Raw genomic sequence first — 21,809 nt, forward strand, 5'->3', positions numbered from 1 at the left:
CATTAGGTATGTGCGGTGACCTTTGTGTGGTAGATGTTAGAACAAGCATGGCTGAATCGCAACTAAAGGTTGAGTTAATAGATATATACCGATGTATATGTACCTCCTCTATCCAGATTCCAATATTCTTTTCTTCTTATCAAGAGCATCAAGAAACCCCATTCGTCCAGATTCTTACCAACAGTAAGGAGCTCTCACCCCTACCCGAAACCCACAATGTCCATTCTCACCCCAGAGACCGTCCTCCTCATAACGGAGGAACTCCAACTTCGCGACATCCCGGGCTCTGATGAACACATCGCGGTCGAACAGGAAGCTCATCAAGTCATACGAGCAATCCATTGCCAAGGCTAGGATCAGCCGCCTGATTTTGGTACCACAGTTCCAGCCGCTCGATAGGCCCGTCAGTTCGTCACTAGACGTGAACCGCACTATTCTCGGTCCGACAAACTTCGAGGTTGTGCGTGAAGTTGAGCGTCGAACGGCTATGTTTTGCAAGATATTAAACCCCGAAAAAGCGACCACATTCGAGAGGCTCCTTGCCCCCATGGTCACGGATATATTTAGGACGAGCTTAGAACTTGGGGGGGCGACCATCCTTGTAAGGCTTCTTGCCCCCATCATCACGGACCGCTTGTTCCGGAATGTCATTCCAGGGTCGCTGCTCCGTTTCCTCGGCCACTTCGGGGAGACTCTGCAGCTTATGGACCGCATAAGGGACTGCGAGGCAACCGTTCGACACGAGTTTGCGCTTGACCCGACACCGCCCTACCCGGACTTCGGCAAAGACGGCCTCAACCGAGTTATTCACAGGGCTCGCCAGAACCTCATCGCCGCATTGAGCCCTCTAGATCTGGCCTTCCTTCACCTAGTCACTACACTCCTCGGCTTGCCGGACCGAGCACCTTCGACGGCAGACGACGACTCCTTAATCCCCCATTCCCCATGCAACAAAGAGGTGCTGCTCCAGACCGGCAGCATGGGCGTGTATCTTTTTCTCGGTGACAATGCCAAGAACGTCTACGACGCCGGCCTTTTCGGCGTAATCATTAGAGCGGCCCTCGACATGGCCAAGTGGGATTCGGATGAGAAGTCGCAAGCGCCCGACTGGTCTCCCACCGCCGCGCTAGAGCCCCTGAAGTACTTGGTGCGCAGGACGTTTGGGGAGAAACTGGAGCGTCTTCCTGAGCAGCATCTCAAGGCGTTAGCAGATGCCCCAGAGGACGACATAGTCACTCGCACGAGCAATCGTTTGAAGGACACACCAGAGGTTCTGGCTCATCCATCGGTGGCTTATTACGCAGGACGAAGCTTTGGAAGAACGGCCACCCATTCCGCAGGAATCCTGGAAAGAGTTGTTCGCTTGGGCCGTGACCCAGAACCCGTCTCCCAAGGACCCCGCCGAATAATCTCGCTCTCCCTCAACACGAGAGCCACGCGTTCTTTTTGGCAGCACCTTCCCTCAAGCCTGTCTGGGGTCTTACTAAAGGCCCGGTATTCTATCATGTAATTCTATCACACAACATTGTACCTAACATGACACAAGTCGCAAGGCCCCGGGCCATCTCCCCATATTTCCAGTGAACGTATCGTGATTATGTGGAGTATGCTCACAGCCACTCGACCTCGACCTTCTGCACTTCCGTAAACTTCATCTGCGCCTATATAGGGTGTGGGATTTTCCACAGTTAAAGCTGTGAGCTACTATTGAACTCGACACTAAATTCTTTTGCCACTTTTTATGAACCTAATCTAACTTAAGAACCATGGAAACTTACCGCGAAAGGTACCTTCAACCAGGGCCGATACTTCTGTGATCCAAATGCCTATCTTCGTTTCGTCATTCTTGAACAGATGCTCCAACCCACATAATTCACGGCATATTCTCAAGGACGTGGGAACCTTGGGCGTGATTGGCAGTTGAACAAGGAACTTGCTCGGGTGAAGAACAAAGGCAATGAAGGTTGACAGCGTAGTTAAGGAATGATGCCATTGTATAGCCAACTCTAGAATAGTGTTTCCTGAACAAAGAACAATGGAGGGAGGTATATAAGATTGGGAGGCCCTTTTGTCCGTTCCTACTTCCTCCCATACGTCGCATGGATCTATTACAAGCAAAATCTGCCACACGGCTAACAAAACCGTCACCAGCGCAAAATCGACACGATGTGTCATCTAGATATCTGTCACTATCGATGTGGGCACGCCCACAAAGGCAAGGTGAGGCGATGTCAAAGTTACTACGAAATTCAGGCAGAAGCGTCCCCTGTGTTCTGCTGCCAATTCTTTCGGAGAAGGAGTATGGACTGTAGAGACCTGATGAACGTCGACCAAGACATCCCGACCGTCTGCTCAGTAACATGCGCCAAGAGGCAACTAAACATGCAAGAAATGAGAAAAAAGGAGTTGTGGCAACGGCAGAAGGATCTGGAGGAGAGGGCGTTGGCGAGCGCACGTGAGTACGAGCAGAATAAGAAGGCGGAGGAGGAGGCGCTGCGGCTGCAGAGGGTGGAGAGGATAGAGAGGGCGGAGAGGATGGAGAGGGCAGAGAGGGTGGAGAGGGCCAGACAGGAGAGGGAGAGAGGTAAGTCGAGAGAACAAGAGGAGGAATCGCGACAGCAGAGGGTCGAGAGGGCACGGAGAGAGAGAGGTAAGCCGCTACAGTCGCCGACACCAGTTCCACAGACCCCGACACCCACGGGAACGGCGCATGCCGAGATGGGCGTCTACACAAGAGTTCCCAGCCAGCGGGCGGCCAAGCGGCCGTCTCCAGCACAGCCAGGGGTGGCACCAGCCCCTCCGCGTCTCGGCGAGCGGCGAATGCACCCGGATTATTGTCCCCCAAGCCTCCCCAGTCCTAATCCTGCTCCTGAAGCTAACAATTGGTCTCCAACAGCCAAGCTAAGAATGCCCTTCCAGCCAGCCATGAGTAGGGCCGACAACTCGATTTCTCGCAGCAACGGCCTCCACCTCAGCCCCGGGCAAACAGGGGCGCTCGACGACCCCCGGACACGCATTCAGGCTTCCCGACAGCAGTCCCAGGTAAGGCCCCAAGCCCAGCAGCTCCCTCCTACCAAGACAGTTCCGCGCGGGACTCCCAGGATGGTAAGTCGCACGGCCAGCACCACGGAGTCGTATTGCGCAAGCCCCGTCGTCAGCCCAAAACGAACCAGACGATCATCATCAACAACATCAACAACAACAACGTCACGCCAAAGATCCCAACAGCCGCCAGCCCAGCGGCCCCGGGCCGCATCCTCTTACGAACCACCGCCGCCCGTACCACCGAAAGACACCACCTGGAAACCACGGCACCCCAACCTCGTCCCACCGCCCCTCGCCCTGGGACCCCGACCCCCGACAAAAGCAACCCCAGCACCACCAACCACGGCCCCCCAAAAAAGGAAAAGGCTACTGGCAACAAACCACCGTTCAGCCCACCGCCAAATCCTCCGCACAACGGCACCGATCAACAAACACAAACAACAAACACACCCCACAACAAACACGGCCCATCACCAGGAAGGCCGCTCCAAACAAAGATCCAAACCCAACCCCAGCCCCAACCCCCAACATCAACCGCACCCACAACCCCACCACCACAAACCGGCCCCCAAATGCCTCGTCAAAAAACCCAGCCCACTACCATCGCCATCGCCACTACCAGCACTGGCATGCAGCTCCAGCCGGGCCAGGGCAGAGCTGATGCCGGTGGTGCAGGCCCGGACGAAGGGGTGGCTGAAGAACATGAAGCTGATGATGGGGGGGGAGGGGGGAGCGGGGAGCGCGGAGACGATGGAGTGGGTGTCGGCGGATGCGATTAGGGTGGAGAGAGGGTCGATGGTTTGAGGGGGGTTGAGTTGGTGAGGGGGTGAGTGAGTGGTTGTAATGTTGGGGTTTGTTTCCAGTTTGTTTGTGGGGCGAGAGATTGTTGTTTTATGTTGCCGCCCGTGTGCGTTTTTAGATATATATATATCGACAGTAAGTTTTTGGATAGCTAAATGAAAATAAGATTGGTTACATGAGTTTGGAGTGTCCTTTGCATTGTGAGATTGCGACTTGGAACAAAGAGAGAAGAGCCTAGTCAACCGTGCTGGCAATTATGGTCCCTAGTAATTTGAAGTTAAGGGATTGCCACGAAAGTTGTTTGTGACCTGGCGCACATGTGCCTTATAGTTTTGTACAAACTAAGTCATATTGTGAATGTGCATGCGGTCCAGGTAAGCCATATCCTACTAAAATAAGTCAACATTAACATCTGTGAATTTGAGTTGTTCTGAGAAACGAAGCCCGGCAATCACCGAAAATTGGAAATAAATGCCTTAGGTTATTTGGGGATGTACTAAATACCTAGGGTACTTCAGTTAGACACTCAGACCCATTGGGTTGTTAGATTTTGGAGAAGGAGCGCCTTGAGTTTCTCTCCCTGTTGTTTACTGGAAAAGGGGTGACCCGCCCAAGGGAAGAAAACAGCCAAAAAGTTCAACCCCACCGCTCACCTCGGTGAGCCCCTGCCATCCGCCCCACCTAATTTTGCCGGCCCCGACAGCCAACCTCAGGTGGTCAGTCCACCGAATTTTCCACATCGAATACCACGACGATCAGCCCATCGCGGAGCCGACACCGCAACGTGACGGCCAAAACCCCTCCCGCCACCGATCCAATCGAACACAGACAACCAATCAAGCCAGCCATGAGCAGGGCATTGCTGCGCTCCGTGCTGGAGCTGCGTGCTCCCGCCACGCGACTCCTCCCCTCAGTCCGCCCGACAACGACAACGAAAGCAACCACAGCGCCCGCCGCCGCAACAGCACGCTTCTTCAACCAAACCACCCAGCACGTCGAGCCTAGCACACAACAACTCGATCCCACGCTCGTCACCAGCGCCCCCGCACCACCCACCACCGCACCATCCTCACAACAACAAAACCAGCACCAACCCCCCCTCCCGCCCGCGGCGCACACCACCCCTCGAACCCGCGCCCACGACCCCCCACCCCCCTCAGCGACTCGGTCCGGGCCCTTCTCCCCGCCCTAGCCGCCCAACCGGGCCACTACATCACGGTGCACATCCACGGGCGCCCCTACCTGGTCACGGCCGGCGACAGCGTGCGGCTGCCGTTCAAGATGCCGGGGGTCTCGCCGGGGATGGTGCTGCGGCTGAACCGGGCGACGGCGGTAGGCAGCCGGGACTTCACGCTGCGGGGCGCGCCGTACGTGGACGAGCGGCTGTTCGAGTGCCGCGCGGTGGTGACGGGGACGGAGGCGGAGCCGATGCGCACCCTGGTCAAGAAGAAGCGGCGGTGCCGGCGGTCCAAGACGGTCACGAGCAAGCATCGGTTTACGACGTTGCGGATTAGTGAGCTGAAGATTAAGCCCGAGGTGGTGGCGGAGGAGAGTTGAGTTGAGTTGAGCGGGAGAGGGAGAGAGAATGGGAGGGTGCTTGGGTTGGAGGGAGCGGGCTATGGGAAAAATACGGCCCGTCGTGGTTGTTGCTGATGTTGTAAGATGAGTGAGGAGGAGCTGTTGTAGACATGTATCATATTGGATGACATTGCACACAACCCTTCGGCATTTTGGCTGCATGGTTTCATCGTGACTGCAGAGCGCCGCGTAAAGCTTAATGAACCCCCTGACATTTTATCCTCCATGGCTAGTCCCTAGGTTATGGTGCTGAAGGGAAGATTTTGTTTTTTGCTCTATTAAGTAAGGGCTTTTGCAACGCTCGACAAAGGCGAGGTATGTTTGGGGGAGGAAGAACGGTAACGTTGAAGGGACTGCAACAACACCTTCAAATCATTACCACGCAATGTCAGGGGTAAATTGTATCCCAAAATGGGCGCAACATCAACAACCAATGCAGGCATGATAACAGTGGTGGGGAAAAATAAGTTCTCTTTCTAGGAAAACACAAGGTCTAAGCTCCGGATCATTAAAAAATAACAATGCCTTCCGGCTGTGGTCCCATCATCACCAAACCCTCCCAGTATCCAAAACGGAACCCCAGTCTCGCAATCCAAACTCCTCCAAAAACTCCAAGCTTACAGGATCCCAAATCTCTCGACAGCAACAAAAACAACGTCGTTTTCCAGCCCCGGGTATAAGAATGCGACAATGTGGGGTCTTCAAATCATGACATCTTCTCCGTCTCGCCCTAAACCGACAACTCCCATCTTCCAACAGCTATTCACACATGTGTTTGTGCTTCTCCAGTCGTCATTGCTGGTCTCCGGCAGCAGGTGTAACGCCGCTTAACCCATTGCGCATGGCCAACGACTTTTTGCAACTAGCCCAATACGCCGTTGGCCACAGCTGTAAGACTTCGTTGTCGACCGCATCGCCGCGGCGGACGCGTTGCGCAACATCCCAGACCACATCCCGCAGCAGCTCGGGCGTGATGGGAATGACCTTGCCGTGATCGGCGGCAGCAAAGATGTCGTTCGATAGCTCCATGGGATAGAGGAACGGATCCGTCGGAGAAAGCAGCTCTTCACAGGACGGCCGCTGTGTCTGGTCGCGGCTGAGACACCTTTTCAAGGTGCGGACGAGGCTCGGTGGCACGCGGACGCCGTGCTCCGTGTGTTCGGGGAACTCGATCGGATGAGCCCAGTCCTTGATCGCGTTCACTCGGGCCATCATGTTGACGATTTTCGCAAACGGGCACTGCCCGTAGACCATCTGATACAGGATACAGCCCAGGCTCCATATGTCGCTGGCTTTGCCGAGCTTGAAGTGTTTGGGCCTCTGAGACGATGGGGCGTTGAATTGGCCCTTGTAGGCCGAGGTGAGGGCGTACTCCTTGGAATCCATCAGTGACTCGGGTGACATGTAGTTTGGCGTGCCGATCTGCGCGTCACGGTGCACATTGACCGTCATGTCGGTTTGGATGGCATTAGCGATGCCAAAGTCGATGACTTTTAGCCGGCCTTGGGCGAGGACGAAGTTGGCGGGCTTCAAGTCGGTATGAATGATATCCTTCTCGTGGACGGCCTGCACACACTCGACCATCTCCTTCCACCAGTACCGTACGAAAACCGGGTCCAATCGACAGTCCTCCGACAGCCGACTCCGGAAGGAAGGTGTTGAAGTCGAGTTCACCAGCCTCCAACACCTAGGCTGAGGTTAGCGAACGCATTGGGGAATAGAAATTTCAAAATTGACTCACCAGGCTGAGCATTTTTCTTTTCGGCGTTGAATTCATGGTCAATGAGTTGAGCAACGCGGTTGACTCCAGTTAGCCGTTGTAATAGGTCGATCTCGCCATGGTACCCTTTGATGGTTCTGTCGTCCAGGTTTTCGAGCGATACCCGCTTCAGGGCAAGAAGCTTCCCGTTTTCGGCCGAGACGCGGTAGACCTTACCGGACCCGCCTCGACCGAGGGAGTCGATCCTCGTGTAAGTCTTGCCGTTGACACGAAGCAAGAATTGTCTCTTCTTGTTAGACTGGACAGCTGTGGAGGCGCCGGCTGCAGCAGTGGCTGTTTCGACAACCGACATCTTCGGCGGCGGGGGCGGCGCAGGTCTCTGAGCGACGTTATGTGACCTCGCGGTGAGGATGTGGTTGTTTGGGGCGACAAAGGCTTTTTGGTGGGATTCAACGGCTCCCGGGTTGGTGGGCGCGACTGCGTTCGAACCCCTGTGGCTTGAGGCCGAGGGAGGGGGATTGGATACCCGAAGGGAGCTGGGGACAACAGGCACAACTTCAACTGGAGCTTCGTTTTCTTTGTCATGGTGATAGGCTCTTGAGCTGGCGAGGTTGTGATCCGGTAGGCGAGCGGCATATGCTGATGTTCTGACTTTCTCTGGCTGACGGGTGTGATAAACGTAGATTTATGCCTGCGAAGAGCGGCTCGAGCAGAGTCTCGGGCGGAATCTCTGGCGCTGACGGGACTTCCCGAGGCGGCAAAATCAGCGTAGTCGGAGGCAGCGGGAACTGGAGCCTCTTCCTGCTGTCTCGATTCAGCTTGTTGGCTTCCGATATCCTGGCCCAAGCCAAACCCATCCGCCTCAAACTGACCATCCCCATCTTCTTCACTTTGCCTTCGACGACCACGCCGAGCAGGGCCAGATAGGAAGCTCCCAGGGGTTTTTCCAACTCGCTTCACCCTCAACGAAGCCTGCGGGGCCACGGCGGCGGAGGGCGCAGCTGGGGCTCCAGCAGCGTTTCGACCCTCGACTTCAGCGTATTGCGTGGAGTACTTGGGACGTGTATCAGACGAGCTCCCAGACGCTGGTTTCTGCCCCGATGACCCGACGGCAATCCTGACCGTCCTCACCGGCAGCACCGGCGTCTTGGCTGAGCGGTCTTGTTGTACAACAGGGGAAGAAGCGGTCTTTGTTCTGTGGCCCTCTGCGCTATCTGGTCTTTTCGCTCGGGTGGACGATGAAAACGAGTTCCGCAGACTATTTCGGCGACTTCCATTTGCACCGTTGGCCGAGGGGGGAGCATTGAGACGGACAACCCGCTTCCTGGGGGCGGGGCTGTTATCTCGACTGCCGACCGGAGATGCCTGTTTAGGAGAAAGATTGCTCTCCCTCCGTGACTGGCGAGTCGCACGGGCGCCTTGCACCGGAGACCCCTGGTCCCTGGATGCTGTCTGACCAAGCGCGGGGATAGAGCTCCTTCTCGAAGCATTCCGCGACTGGGGTCGGCTGGCCGATGTTGGTGGTTTCGAGGTAGGTGCGTTGTCGGGTTCCTGAGTTCTCTTCCGCAGGTACCCCTGGTCCCCGTTGCTTGATCGGGACGGAGTTGGAATTGATGAGCGCCGCGCAGTAGGTGCAGGCGCGTTGGTCGATGACGCATCGGAAACGTGACCGCCGCCGAGTAATGCTTTGGTGATGGCGCTCAGCTTCATAGGACTGAGCACTTCATCATCAGAGCTGTCATCGAGATTCCGGTATTGCGAGGGCTGGCTGCGCTGGGCCAATCTCGTGGACGTCCTCCTGCCCACCGGCGCATATCGGGCACCTCTTTCCGCAGGCGTTGGCGACATATTGGGGTTCAATTGGGGCGTTGGATGTCAAATCGAGGCGCGGTGCTATCCACGCGTCGGAAGCTCCTTCCTCAGCGCGGTTAAAGCACAAGCGAGATTGCTGAAGCAGCGGAAGCAAACGAACAGTCGGCGAAAATACAAATGAAAGCAAGAAGCAATTGGAGTAATAATTCGACTCGCAAGTGCCAACTGTCGAAGCTTCTGCATGCGCTTGCATGGATGGTGTTCGGGGGAGGGGAGCTTTGCAAGATAAACAGCCGGGGACCCGCCATTGTCGAATTTGCTCCAATTGCTCGTGTGGGCCGCCGTTGCATGTCGAAAGAGCGGCATCCGACGCGTTGACCGGGCAACGGTCCAATTGGACGCTTTAAATCGTTAGTTAATCAAAGAAAAAGCGCGTTGGCCGCGTTGCATTCATGCAGACAAGACTTGGCAATTTGGTCTGAGGCAATGTATCATTTCATGCACCAGCTGCAGCATTCATATTTGCGAAGGATTTGGCTGCTGCACGAGTCAGTCTAGCGGGAAAAAGCGTCCTGGCATCTTGTGCAGGAGTGGAAGACGTCAGCATTTTCTAGCCACCCGTCATCCATCACCCGTCACCTGTAATCATCCACCCGAAAGCACCGCTGCAGCGGGAGACATGGTGAGCACCGGCGCACATGCAACATGGTGGCCCATCTCGCACTCCGTGGGCCCAAGTTTACAGAATTACACATCAAGAGAACCCAAAAGATCCGAAGAGACCGCCGCACTGTATTGCTCCAGTCTATACTGATGATAGCCCGCGTTGGTGGTACCAAGGGCTTGGATATTCCACAAGTCCAACATCACGACACACTCCATGGTAATTCCAGGAATGCCGTAGGTATGCGCAAGTGTGGCTGGCCTGCCTCGGAAATAACCACATGATCGATTTGATTGCGATTGTGGCGAGTTGCTTAGTCGAAGAGACCGAAGCCCATGTCGTCATCGGACTCCTCCTTCTCTGTGGGAAAGTTAGTACAGTCTTAAGGTCATGGCGCCTGTAGTGGTACGTACCCTCTTCCTTAGCCTCCTCCTTGGGAGCCTCCTCAGCGGCACCGCCGGCAGCGGCACCAGCAGCGGCAGCACCGCCACCACCACCGCCCGACGGGACGGAGGCGAGCTTGGAAGAGCCCTCGGCAATCAGCTGCATCACGTTGTGTTAGCAAATTTTGGTCCATTTTGCATTCGATAGCGAGGAATTTTGCGCACCTCGTTGATATCCTTGCCCTCGAGCTCGGACAGGAGCTTCTCGAGACGCTCGTCGTCAGCCTCAATGCCGACGGACTCGAGGACGGCCTTGATATCGGCGGCCGAAGGGGAGGCGTTGCCGCCGAGGCCGAGAAGAAGGTAAGCGGCGAGGTGCTTCATTTTGACGGTTCTGTTCCCGGTCAGTGTTAGCCCGCACTCTCGGCGCGCTTGCCCTCAATTCGTGCGGTTGCGGCTGTAAAATCGGAAGACTCACTTGTGAGGTGTTTGGAGAACAAGAGATGCCAATCAATTTTAACCGCAAGTTGGGCGGAGAAAGACTCTTCTTAATTCTAGTCGTGATATCGGGTTGCTGAGAAAGTTCTTGGGGCCGATTTATTTTCCAATTCTGTAGTTGTGAGCCCCACAATTTTCGGGCCCATATCTCACATGACCCATCGATAGGGCAGGAACAACAGCGGCTGACGTAATGAAAGCTGCTCTTGTTCGGGTCCAGTCCATCTGTTCACTCCCCTACCTAATCTGGCCAAATCCCGGAACCGGTCGCACCTGGCTCCGAGTTGACATCGCCTGGACCCGCATGGCCCGGCCTGGCTGATTTATGTGGGTCCTTTGGCGCCCCCTCCAAGTTAAAAGGCGGCTGCTGGCCAACGTTTGAAGGCTGAGGGCGCCGTCGAGCACGCAAACTTCTTTGTTCACTGCCAACAAAAGCCGCTCGAGCACCTCCCCCCGCCTCGGAAATCACAGCGGAATTTTCCTGGATTTTTTTCCACAGCGACACGATTAACAGCAGTCCCGGAAAATCCAGTGGAGACGCTGATAACACTTGTGACAAGCTGGCAAGCTGATTTTGCTGGTTCTCGATGCCTTGGCGGAAATACTTCGTGTGAGGCTGGGGAGGGTCTACGCAAATCGTGGTAATTAGGTCCCGTCACCACGGCGCATCCGTCACGATGCCGGTAAGCGCAGATGCATTTCGTGTTGTCGTGTGACTGATGCTGACCGATGCCTCGCTAGATTCTCGACTTGATCGCATCCATCACCGGCGAGAAGCCGTCAGCGTCTTCGACCCCGGCATCCCGTCCGAGCACGGCGTTGCCAAAGCGCAAGGCGGAGGATGATATTCGGCCGGCAGGCACCAAAGTGGCTCGCGTTGATTCGTTATCGGAGAAGTCCTCGAGGCCGAGCGGCAACTCGCCAAGGCCATCTCCTCGCCCTGCGGATCGACCACTTGGCGGTTCTAGCGACAAGGCAATTTCGAAGCCACAGCCTGCCTTGGACAAGAGGTCCTTGACCGACAAGCCGAATGTGCATCAAGTTCGAGCTGGGAGTGCCGGGACGAGGCCTTCAAATGGCAGCAAACCGTTGCCTTCTCGACCGGCGCCCAACCGGCCGAGCCCCACAGACTCTGGTCCGCCGAAAAAGCGGTCCTATGCGGAGATCATGGCGCGTGCAAAGGCCAACTCGGAGCATAGGGAGTCTCTTGGAAAGATTCAGCACAAGACAGTGGAACGGAATATGACAATGAAAGAACGTAAGGAAATGAAGGTGGAAGACGCAAGGAAGTCAAAGACAGGCACGAGAAAACCGACGACTGCGCGGTCCGGCCCTACAAGCGCGTCTTTTCGAGACGTTGCAAAGTCTCCTGGCGCGCGGGGCGGTCTCTCCGGATCGGCAAATCCCAAGAAGACGGCACCAGCTGAAGAGAAGAAAGTCAAGAAGGCGGCGCTGGCGACAACGGGATACACCGGTACCGCACGACCGCGGCCCGGCTCGTCGACTGTCACTAAATCCGGCGCAGCAAGTCGCCCTAGCTCTGAAGGACGGCCTCGTGATCGACCTCGATACGGTGGCCCCGTCTCGTCTTCGCGGAGTCGTCGCGAGGAAGAGGACGAGATGGACGACTTCATCGTCGATGACGAGGACGAGGACGAGGCGCCTGGCTATAACACTGCTCGCCAGTACCGGTACGACTCATACGAAGAGGAGTCCGACATGGAGGCCGGCATATCAGATATTGAGGATGAGGAACAGCTGGCTGACCGCCAAGCCCGGCGCGAGGATCTCGAGCAGGAGGCTTTGGAGAAGCGGTTGAAGCGAGAAAAAGAGGAACGGAGGCGTAGATTTCTCGAGGCCACCAAGTCCAAGGCTGGTCGCTAACTGTGTCGACGGCGATACCCGGATCTGGAACTGACTGGCAAGATACCTAGGTATGGAATGGGCGGCGCAAGGAACAACGTGTTCAGGTGCATTTTATCTTCTACTGGGTGATGGTGTTTTCTGGCGACTACTGGAGGCCCCGGCGTTAATATCACTAGAGGGACAAGCATCGACATTCTGCATCAGCATAAGGAGTCCATAGGCGGGGAGTGGGGTGGTGCAGGCCATATCTAGCAAGCGAATGTATTTAAATGTATTCATTTAGTGTGTAAATCGCATCCCATAACTTAGGTCCATTAGCCATAGTCGGTCCCGAGCCTCCTTTGGCAATGCTCCGGTTTATTGATGGTTTCTACCTATTTTTTGGCGCGAGCTTCAACCAACTCCTGCTGACCACCACCGACTCCAGCTTTCCACTCCGGGCCGGGGGTCCGGCTTACACGATACACGGCCGGGCCTGCCCGGGTGCCTTACTTCGGTACCTCCCGTCTCCCCACTTGCCGTCTGACTGGCCGGTGGTCACCACGAACGAATGCAAAAAAAGCCGAGCTTCAGTGTACTGTGTAGCTGCCGGCGAAACCTTCGACCAGAGGAACGAAAAGAAAGCGATTCGGAAACCTAAAATCTACATTTTATTCGACTCGATGTTCTTTATTTGATGATTCCTTTTGTTGTTCGGTTTACTCTACTCGCCTTCTCTTTTCTTGATTTATTACTCCCCTTTCGAGTTCGGCTTTTTTTGGCCAGAGGGTGTGAATGTCCGTCGAGGTCAGCTTTTTGATAAGATGGGGCTGGGTGGCCAATGGGTGATGTGGACCGCCTGCATTTGCCCCACCATGAACCTGCCACTTGCAATCCGATAAGCCCCTTCGATTTTTTTATCGGCCGACCTTGCTGAGATCGCGTGGCTGAATTAAGACCCCCCCATTCTCAAAGGTCCTTTAGTAAACCCAGCGAATCGGGGTTTCCAAGTTCAATTGTGGTCTATCTCTAAAGCTTCCAGTCCCTTCCGAGGGCACCAGCAGCCAACATGGTCAGCAACCCATCCCTGTTGAATGCGCCCTTGGACAAGAACGCCTCGCTAACCGCATGTTTTGCACCGACTACAGCCCCAGAACGAGTATATCGGTATGCTCCCCTTCCTAAGCCAGCAACGTCGACCTATACCCCCCATTCCACCTCGCACAATCCGACCGAGCACGACCCCTCCTTCTCCAGAGACTAACCAGGCCTACCCAACCCACAGAGAGACACCGCAAGCTCCACGGCAAGCGGCTGGACCACGAGGAGCGGACGCGCAAGAAGGCGGCGCGCGAGGGCCACAAGCAGAGCGAGAATGCGCAGAACCTGCGCGGCCTGCGGGCCAAGCTGTACGCCAAGCAGCGGCACGCGCAGAAGATCCAGATGCGCAAGGCCATCAAGCAGCACGAGGAGCGCAACGTCAAGGGCGCCCCCGCCGAGAAGGAGCCCACCGAGGCCATCCCCGCCTACCTGCTCGACCGCGCCAACCCGACCACGGCCAAGGCCCTGAGCTCGCAGATCAAGAACAAGCGCGCCGAGAAGGCGGCGCGTTTCTCTGTGCCTATTCCCAAGGTCAGGGGTATCAGCGAGGAGGAGTTGTTCAAAGTGTACGTGATGGTGGGGTTCGGTGTGTAATGGGGGAGGAGGTGTGGCTGACGGTGGTATAGTGTCAAGACGGGTCAGAAGGTCCAAAAGAAGGGTATGTTGCTTTTCGGGGGGTTGTTTGCCGGTGCTTATGCTAACGATTTCTGCGATAGGGTGGAAGCGTGTGGTCACAAAGGTTGGCTTGATCGAGCGACAAAAAGACGGCAGATCTGATGCTGACCAATGTCACAGCCTACGTTTGTCGGGCCCGACTTTACCAGACGGCCGGTCAAATACGAACGTGAGTTTTGGCTGCCAAAGAAGGCTGGTGGGAATGAGACTGACAACATGCAGGCTTCATTCGGCCTATGGGTCTGCGTTACAAGAAGGCCAACGTCACCCACCCGACTCTCAATGTTACAGTCCAGCTCCCTATTCTTGGTGTCAAGAAGAACCCGAGCAACCCTCTGTAAGTTGTAGAGTGACAGCCTCGACGGATTTGTTGGCTAACCTTTTTCTTTAGTTGTATGATCCCTGAACCCGTCCACTTCCCTTGTTTTGTGTACTAACCGGAGATCAAGACACGCAACTTGGGGTGTTGACCAAGGGAACCATGTATGCCTCTCTATTCCTAGCCCTGGATGGGCATTTACTAACCAAGGCGCAGCATCGAGGTCAATGTTTCGGATCTTGGTATCGTCACAGCTTCGGGCAAGGTTGCTTGGGGCCGTTACGCGCAGATCACAAACAACCCCGAGGTAAGCTCTGGCGCTTTTTTCACCTAACCATCTGCTAACGCGCGCCATTTTCCAGAACGACGGCTGCTTGAACGCCGTTCTTTTGGTATAACGACTGGGCTGGATGCTGAGTATATCTGGGTGGTTCTGCGTAACTACAGAAGCTGGCATGGGAATGGCGTCTGGTGTTGGAGATGGTTGACGTGATCTTCTACAAATGTATTGCTTTTGGGAGCTCTTCTGCCTCTGTGCGCGGGTTTACTCGGTTGCCGCCGTGATGTGTCGCCGTGCGTATGATGTGTAGAAACAGGGAGGGGTAGGAACAAGAAGCTCAGCTAATAATTAGGGACCAACACACAGTGGGAACGGCACTTGGCCTGGCATTTTATGCCCAGTCGGAACCGGGCTCCGGGAAATCACCGTGGGAAACTCACGACCGTGGCGGACTGATGCCATCCCTGGACCGAGCCGCCTCTATGATACACTACGAACCCGCCTACGGTGCCAGCTTGTGGGACACTCCCTTGAGCCCGATGGTTAGGGGGTGTCTCCGTTTGTCCATGCATCGATCCAAACGTCCTGGGCCGACCATGAGCTGATGGCTGTGATAGTTTAGACATCAACGAATGGGGTAGCTGACAGCGGGTCAATGAGACAAGAAGGTCGTTGGAACAGCCAGACGACGCTCGTCCAAAGATCACCAGGACCACTACCCAGCCTCTCCCGGAAAGTGAAGGGGTTGCCCTACGCTTCTCAACCAATATGTGGATCCCTCCAGTTGTTAAATCTCACTCTTGAGAGGATACGGGCAATGATTTTAGGGAAGTCGTTGGGGCCTGTTGGCACCACTGGGATTGACTTGATACGTGTAAGGTTCTTCGGCCCTGGTATACCACAACATCAAAGGCCGCACATTCCGAAGGCCGTTGGTTATCTTCTTCATGACCGACGGCGTGCCGTATCCTGAAATCAAGTCCGAGTTTTCCAGGGCGATTCTGGAGTGTGGTACGAAGCTAAAGGCTGCCGGATACCCTCGTCAAAATGCTTATATCGTGCCCTAGCCCCAGTCTTGTCCATCATCTCCGAAGAGTATAATCTTCTAACTTTGGTAAGATGCAGGTGTGAAGTTCAAAAGTAGCCAGATTAGGACGTCAAAGAGTCGACGTCTTTTCTGGGCTACCTCAGAAGCAGTGAAGATCTTGTTCCGGTGATATTCATTCCGAATGGTATGCAACCAGCCCAGCACCCATTCCAAAATTACACCAACTCAACCATGACAGAAATCCTAGACCCGACGCTAGCGCGCTTCCATGCGGACGATGACGGAATGAATCGATTTACGAGCACTTACACTTGTTCCCGCATCGCTAATTCCGTACGAGCTTTTATGTTTCTAAACTTGCCCGTGCTCCCATAGCTCATACGGACCTTGTCTTCGGCTCTAAGGAGTCAGGGTTGGGGGCTGCCGAGCACAGAGGTCTCCAGGTTTCGGGCACACAAACATCGTAGGTACCTAGGTACGTATCATCACTGATCCGTAAGGGGGGGATAACACCAGTAGGGGATATAACACAATAACTGCAGCTACTTCCTGGATGATGTTACCTCACCCCGAATGGCTGATATCATTCGATTAGGCACAAACCCTTTTGTCATATGGCCAGGTAGAAGATGGCCATCCTCACCATTGGCATAAAATCTCCGCCCAGATAAAAGAGCCCCTCCCCGGAAACCATCTCTCTTCTGTGATGACAAATGAAAGTTGGTCGTACAGACCCCGTTCCTTAACGCCTAAAGATGAGTACCGCTGTCGACTGATTTCGAGGAGCCACAGCACCAGGTATATGATCTGCCCAACGCCGCCTGTCCAAAACGAAGCAACAAAAGAAATGGTGTGAGATGAAGAAAGGAGACTGCCATCCCAGATCCCGTCCCAGATCAAGCCCACTGCCCTTGGTTACATGGCGCAATCATCGCCGTGGTATCCATACGGCGCTCGTCCGCAACGATAACAGAAATGACACCCGCAAACGCAGCTGTTGTTGTTAGTTATATCAGCGCCACAACACCCATCATAGATACTAAAGCAACTTGACTCACAGGATATGGTTACACCCCTCCGTTTTTTCTACCCACCGCTTACACGCCGGACAGCGTTTCCTATCACCAAGTCAGCATCTCACACTCAATACAGAGAAAGCGCTCGCCAAACCAAGCAGCGCGGTAGTAGTAGTAGTAGTAGCACATACCAACCCATCTCCCTCACCACCCTCCGAAACCCCATCTCAGCCTCCAGCTCCTCCTTCGCCCTCTCCCCCCCACTCCCACCCCCCCTAGCCACCCCATCACAAACCCCCATACCCACATGCGCCCTCCCCCCACACCGCACACAAGTCCGCCCATGACACCCCCTACACCTTCCACTCCTCCCATCGCGCAGCGCCACGGGGATGAACCGCCCACACCCGGCCACCGCGCAATACAGCTTCTCCGCGGCGTCGTGCTCGGCCAGGCGCGCGCGGTAGGCGGCTGTTTCCGCCGACTGCAGGTGCAGGTGGGCGCGCAGCTCGCGGAGGGGCAGGCGCGCGCCGGGACAGCATTGCACGGGGCGGAAGGTTCCGGGGGTGGTGCCGGTACTGAGGGTGAAGTTGCGGCGGAGGCAGGGGAGGCAGTGCGTGTGGCTGCAGGGGAAGGTCGGGTGGGTGCGGGTGGGGGAGAGGGGGGTCGTGCAGATGGTGCAGTGGGCGGTGGGTTCCATGGTGGTGGTCGTGGTGATCAATGGTTGTGGGTTGTGTGTGGGTTTGGGTGTGCGAGTAGTAACAAGGGGATGGTCTTATGGTAAGATGCTGGTTGAGGGTGGTGTGGGTTCGGGGAAGACCGTGTTAATTGGTATAGAGCGAGTAATGGGGGTTTGTAACAGAGGGGAGAGATGCGCTGTCTCATTCTGGGGTTTAATATGGGGAGTAGAGTAGAGTCGCGTCGAGCGAGGGGAGAAGCTGCGCGGGCCGGGAAGTCGAAGATGTCTTCAATGTTCATCGCCGAGATAATGAATTCGGGCCTGTAAATGTGGCCGCAGATAGAGACTAAAGAGAAACAGGTATGACGCGACTTTGTGGCTCAACGCTGCGCTCGGACAGTGGTTCGGACGATGACGGTTGCCCAAATTGCCATTCGTTGGGCAGCTTTACACGCCAGTGACAACACAGGGCGGGGCGTGGTTCGCAGGTTTGTGGACTCGGACACTTGGAGGGTCTCGGAGGGCACCATGACGATGCGCGACCACTTGTCATCGAGTGCCACGCCATTTTAGGGGGAAGGGGTTTGTTTTGGGGAGTTTGTTGTCTGTTGCAGATAGAAACAGTCAGCCCAAGACAGGCACCCTCCAGGCACACCCGAGTGACCCGACTAGGTAGGTACCTTACCTTAGGTACACTACAGACACATGAGCCAAGGGACTAATTCTCGGGAACAGCATGCAGGCAGCAGGATCCCCGAAAGAGTTACATGAATCATGGAATGAAAATGACAACCTATACAGGTAGGGTAGAATCATGGAAGGTTGCCTGCGATAATGTTGCTTTGTGAGTCAAATCGAAGACCAAGGTACCTATCTGTGCGTGTTCGGAAGCAATCATCGTTTGATTCGTCTTTATCGCTAAGTAGGTACCTAGGGAGGAATAATGGGTGTTTCATTCATACCTAACTACATCAAATAATAAATGTACAATCGACGAGCTAGAATAACTGCGTGAGGTCGTTGGCGATAGAGTTATAACTGGGAGCCTAGGTACCTATCTAGGGTCGGATATAATAACATGAAGGATGATGGAGTCGACGCGAAAAAGTGAAACCTTGAGGGGAACACAGATACCGATCCATCAAGCCGGCCAATTACCTAGATCAGTGAGGAGTAGAAACTATATACAACTCCTGAAAGGTTTCTACCATCTTGATTGTCCAAGAAACCAGCACTTCCTACTAGCTTATAGATACCTATGTACTCGGTAGTCTAGCATAAACAGATGTCCCCTTCCACCTGCTGAAGAAACCAGTCTCAACTTCTGAATGTAAACAAAGCCCAGACGGCTAAACTTGCCATCTAGCTTCCTCTCTAACAAAAGTCCCAAGTCCGGCACAACTGGGAGACACCAGGCGAAGTCAAACCCTTTTCTCTCCTCCTTAACATCGAAGAATGCCAGGCCGACAACCTGATCCCAGGGTTCACCCCCTACCGTAACACCAGACGGGGTCGGCTCAGCAAGCAGTACCCCGTTTGCCACCGCCCCCGCCCGCCTGATATTCCTGTGGCGCATCCTCGCGTCAATATAGCCGAGTACCGACTCTGTAAGTACCCGGACCTTGGCTACATGACCCACCAGCTGCAGCTCACATGCCGGCATATGCATGGCGTCAATACCACACTTATTATCGAGCGACCACCGTACGGGGTTCGACTGCTTCGGGCGGATCTTTGGGTATGCCGGGTCGCGCTGCCTTGCCACCACGCCCGGGGTGAACCCGAGGGACCCCAAAGGTAAGGATATAGGCCCTTCTACTGCGGCCCACGACCACGAGGGCGCGCGGATGACGGGGCCCGTTCCCGTGAGCTTGGACGGCTTGGGACGTGTTGTCGGTGTTTTCATGGCAACTTCGGTTCGGAAATGATGGGCCGGCCTCCAGAGCAAGCCGCGCACGAGATCGCATTCCCATATCCCGGCGAGATATCGCGAGTTGAGAACGCGGGAGGCCTGCTGCGCGACGGCGATGATGGCCGCGAAGACGTCGTGCGGGTTGGACAACTGGCATGCGGAGAATTGGGTTAGGAGTCCATACCAACTTCTGAGGATCTCGTCCTGGGCACTAAGGTGGGCAGGCCGTTTTGGGGTTTCGCTGCTACTGGTGGTAGCCGTCGACGATACCGGCCGCTGGAGGAACCTTGGACGCCAGAGATTTGGTTTAGCCACGCCGTTCTCCCACACTCCCTCCACCGCGCAATAAAAACCAAGTTGCTGCTCTGCAAACACCACAGCCCGCCGGGACAGCATCTTCTCCTGGAAACACCATCCCCGCCCGGACACGGGCCCGTAGGAATCGGAGCGGAAGGGCCCGACGGCCAGCACACCGGCATCGACCGAGCCATCTACCGGCAGCACGCAAGGGCTCGGCCGGCGCTCCTTACGGAAAGAGTCGTTGGTGATGAAGCCGTCCTTTGACGCCGCGGACCGCCCCGCGATGACGGTCAGGGTCGCGTTGCCGTACGCCTCAGCCATGCGCTTGGACTCCCGTTCCCAGTCCTTGACGTCGCCCTGGATGATGCACAGCGCGTCCACCCATACATAGCGGACGCCGAGCGCACGAGCCAGGGATACCACCTCCCTGTGCGTCTTGGCCAGTTGCGTTTCCGGCACGCCCTGAACCAAGGCCGTGTGAGTGTTGGCGTTGAGAGTGAGAACACCGGAGGTGTCTACCCCCCAGCAGTACGATAGTGCTATGTAGCGCTCGCGCAGCCCGTTCGTGGTCACTAGACGCACAGGTGTAGTCGGGGCGCCATGTTCGCCGACATCGATGACCCTTGTGGGCATATCAAGGGGGGTGTTGCCACCGCAAAGTGGGTGATTCTCGCAGCAGTAGGGTCAACCAGTCTCGAATTCAAGGGGGATGTTACAACTCCGGGTTGCAGTCGGCGGTGCTGCGGCGCCCGCGGAGTCGAAACATAGAAGGTTTACCTGGAAGTCTTCCCACAGGAACGTCAGTTTTTCAAGTGAAGCAACAAGTACATATGTGATGTGTGGCACAGATCATACTCGTATACCTCGATAGTCCCTCGTACCGATGGTAATGGATTGTAGTCCGACCCCGGCTCGGGCTCCCCCAATCCTCCCTCGCGGAGCTTTCCGCAGGTGATCTCAACCTTCGCGCCGGCGTCGCCGCGGTGGTAAAGGTTGACGCCGCGGAGCCAGACGGTCGGAGTCCACGACTCCCCCTCCAGCCAGGCAGATTCGCCCCGAACAAGCTTGGCCACTCGGGGTTCTTGCGTGGTGTGCACAGCGTCCCAGCACAGTAAGCAAAATTCGCAGCCTCGCTCTGCGCTTGCTTTCAGGGCGCCCATGTCGGCGTGGAAGAGGACGTCATTTTCGAGTAGCTTGTTGACTGTAAGAGGAGCGCAGCGTTGGCAGAGCGGCATGGTTGAGGTGTGGTCGCGTGGCTGGTTTCCTTGCGTTCATGTTAATTTGAGTGTGTTGGCACGTCTCTGTGGTGAGGTGTAGTTGCTGAACCACTATGGCACTATCCCTTGATTTAAGTTGGCGTCAATAGTGGCGGAGCATTGAGGGGTAGCGGGTCTGGGGGATGCACATCATGCAGGCTGACACGGGCGACCAAGACCTAGGCTGAGGAAATTTGGGGGCCACGGCACAAGTGGACTTTCATTGTGTTGAGCTTTCGAGTATAGAAGAGGAAGATCTCAGGAAAGAAGACAATGAACGTAGGTAACATTGTATCTATAAAGCAAGTTAAGTCCCTCTAGGTAGAAAGTATCAAGCTAAGGAGAGTAGGTACCTTAGGTACCTACATGTATAAACAACTCCATCAAGAACGCTTAGATAGGTATTTAGCTAAGAGGGGGGAACTCCAAAAAGTCATTTGATTTTAGTCTCTCCAAAAAGCAAAAGCTCACCGGCTAGCCCCCCGAAGGGAGCTAGCCGGCTACGAAACCCCTTGGGGGGTTTACTCCATGTGCCCAGTTGCAGCCCGGTGATGCCCGTCGGGCCGATGCAAGCTGCGAGATTATTTCTGAAGTGGAGGACTCTATCGGCGCCCCGATACCTCCCAGAGGAACCCACGGTAGCATCATGATTCGAACCTATAACCTCCCCTTACGGCCGGGATTTTGAGGATGGTGAACTAGCTGACCCGTAGGCCGAGGGCCACCGCCTAACCGCTGAGCTACCCAGTTAGGCGGTGGTCCTCGTCAGAAATGGCTGCCCAAACTTTGCTTTTATTACACGAGTGACACGGTGCGCCCATTGGGCCAACTCACACGCGACCCGGTTCACCAAAACAGTGTGGTTTATGTTCTACCG

General features: G+C 55.4%; 8 protein-coding genes across 8 annotated transcripts; 4 read left to right on the forward strand and 4 right to left on the reverse strand.

Moving 5' to 3' along the window:
• Window positions 1–216: 216 nt before the first annotated feature.
• Window positions 217–1,510, forward strand: CHGG_05859 (uncharacterized protein; the record flags this gene model as incomplete). The annotated part of the gene is made up of 2 exons (XM_001221953.1): window positions 217–324; window positions 383–1,510. 2 exons carry the CDS (start codon window positions 217–219, stop codon window positions 1,508–1,510), a joined length of 1,236 nt encoding a protein of 411 aa, XP_001221954.1.
• Window positions 1,511–2,166: 656 nt separating this feature from the next.
• CHGG_05860 (uncharacterized protein) lies at window positions 2,167–5,403 on the forward strand (the record flags this gene model as incomplete). Its single annotated transcript, XM_001221954.1, has 5 exons — window positions 2,167–3,042; window positions 3,123–3,800; window positions 3,909–3,981; window positions 4,177–4,220; window positions 4,885–5,403. 5 exons carry the CDS (start codon window positions 2,167–2,169, stop codon window positions 5,401–5,403), a joined length of 2,190 nt encoding a protein of 729 aa, XP_001221955.1.
• Window positions 5,404–6,216: 813 nt separating this feature from the next.
• On the reverse strand, window positions 6,217–8,992 carry CHGG_05861 (uncharacterized protein; the record flags this gene model as incomplete). Its single annotated transcript, XM_001221955.1, has 4 exons — window positions 6,217–6,742; window positions 7,099–7,111; window positions 7,166–7,680; window positions 7,824–8,992. 4 exons carry the CDS (start codon window positions 8,990–8,992, stop codon window positions 6,217–6,219), a joined length of 2,223 nt encoding a protein of 740 aa, XP_001221956.1.
• A 941-nt stretch (window positions 8,993–9,933) lies between these two features.
• CHGG_05862 (60S acidic ribosomal protein P2) lies at window positions 9,934–10,387 on the reverse strand (the record flags this gene model as incomplete). Its single annotated transcript, XM_001221956.1, has 3 exons — window positions 9,934–9,980; window positions 10,034–10,163; window positions 10,229–10,387. The coding sequence occupies 3 exons, from the start codon at window positions 10,385–10,387 to the stop codon at window positions 9,934–9,936; spliced, it is 336 nt and encodes a 111-aa protein (XP_001221957.1).
• Window positions 10,388–11,178: 791 nt separating this feature from the next.
• On the forward strand, window positions 11,179–12,385 carry CHGG_05863 (uncharacterized protein; the record flags this gene model as incomplete). The annotated part of the gene is made up of 2 exons (XM_001221957.1): window positions 11,179–11,184; window positions 11,243–12,385. The coding sequence occupies 2 exons, from the start codon at window positions 11,179–11,181 to the stop codon at window positions 12,383–12,385; spliced, it is 1,149 nt and encodes a 382-aa protein (XP_001221958.1).
• A 1,030-nt stretch (window positions 12,386–13,415) lies between these two features.
• On the forward strand, window positions 13,416–15,326 carry CHGG_05864 (uncharacterized protein; the record flags this gene model as incomplete). The annotated part of the gene is made up of 10 exons (XM_001221958.1): window positions 13,416–13,418; window positions 13,495–13,513; window positions 13,632–14,013; window positions 14,074–14,105; window positions 14,164–14,186; window positions 14,243–14,291; window positions 14,345–14,459; window positions 14,658–14,748; window positions 14,963–15,014; window positions 15,088–15,326. The coding sequence occupies 10 exons, from the start codon at window positions 13,416–13,418 to the stop codon at window positions 15,324–15,326; spliced, it is 1,005 nt and encodes a 334-aa protein (XP_001221959.1).
• A 1,339-nt stretch (window positions 15,327–16,665) lies between these two features.
• On the reverse strand, window positions 16,666–17,485 carry CHGG_05865 (uncharacterized protein; the record flags this gene model as incomplete). Its single annotated transcript, XM_001221959.1, has 3 exons — window positions 16,666–16,763; window positions 16,871–16,887; window positions 16,977–17,485. The coding sequence occupies 3 exons, from the start codon at window positions 17,483–17,485 to the stop codon at window positions 16,666–16,668; spliced, it is 624 nt and encodes a 207-aa protein (XP_001221960.1).
• Window positions 17,486–18,710: 1,225 nt separating this feature from the next.
• Window positions 18,711–20,911, reverse strand: CHGG_05866 (uncharacterized protein; the record flags this gene model as incomplete). The annotated part of the gene is made up of 3 exons (XM_001221960.1): window positions 18,711–20,248; window positions 20,393–20,453; window positions 20,558–20,911. 3 exons carry the CDS (start codon window positions 20,909–20,911, stop codon window positions 18,711–18,713), a joined length of 1,953 nt encoding a protein of 650 aa, XP_001221961.1.
• Window positions 20,912–21,809: the final 898 nt, after the last annotated feature.

This window comes from Chaetomium globosum, genomic scaffold (genome assembly GCF_000143365.1).
Source record: "Chaetomium globosum CBS 148.51 scaffold_3 genomic scaffold, whole genome shotgun sequence".
In the NCBI taxonomy this organism is placed as follows: Eukaryota; Fungi; Ascomycota; class Sordariomycetes; order Sordariales; family Chaetomiaceae; genus Chaetomium; species Chaetomium globosum.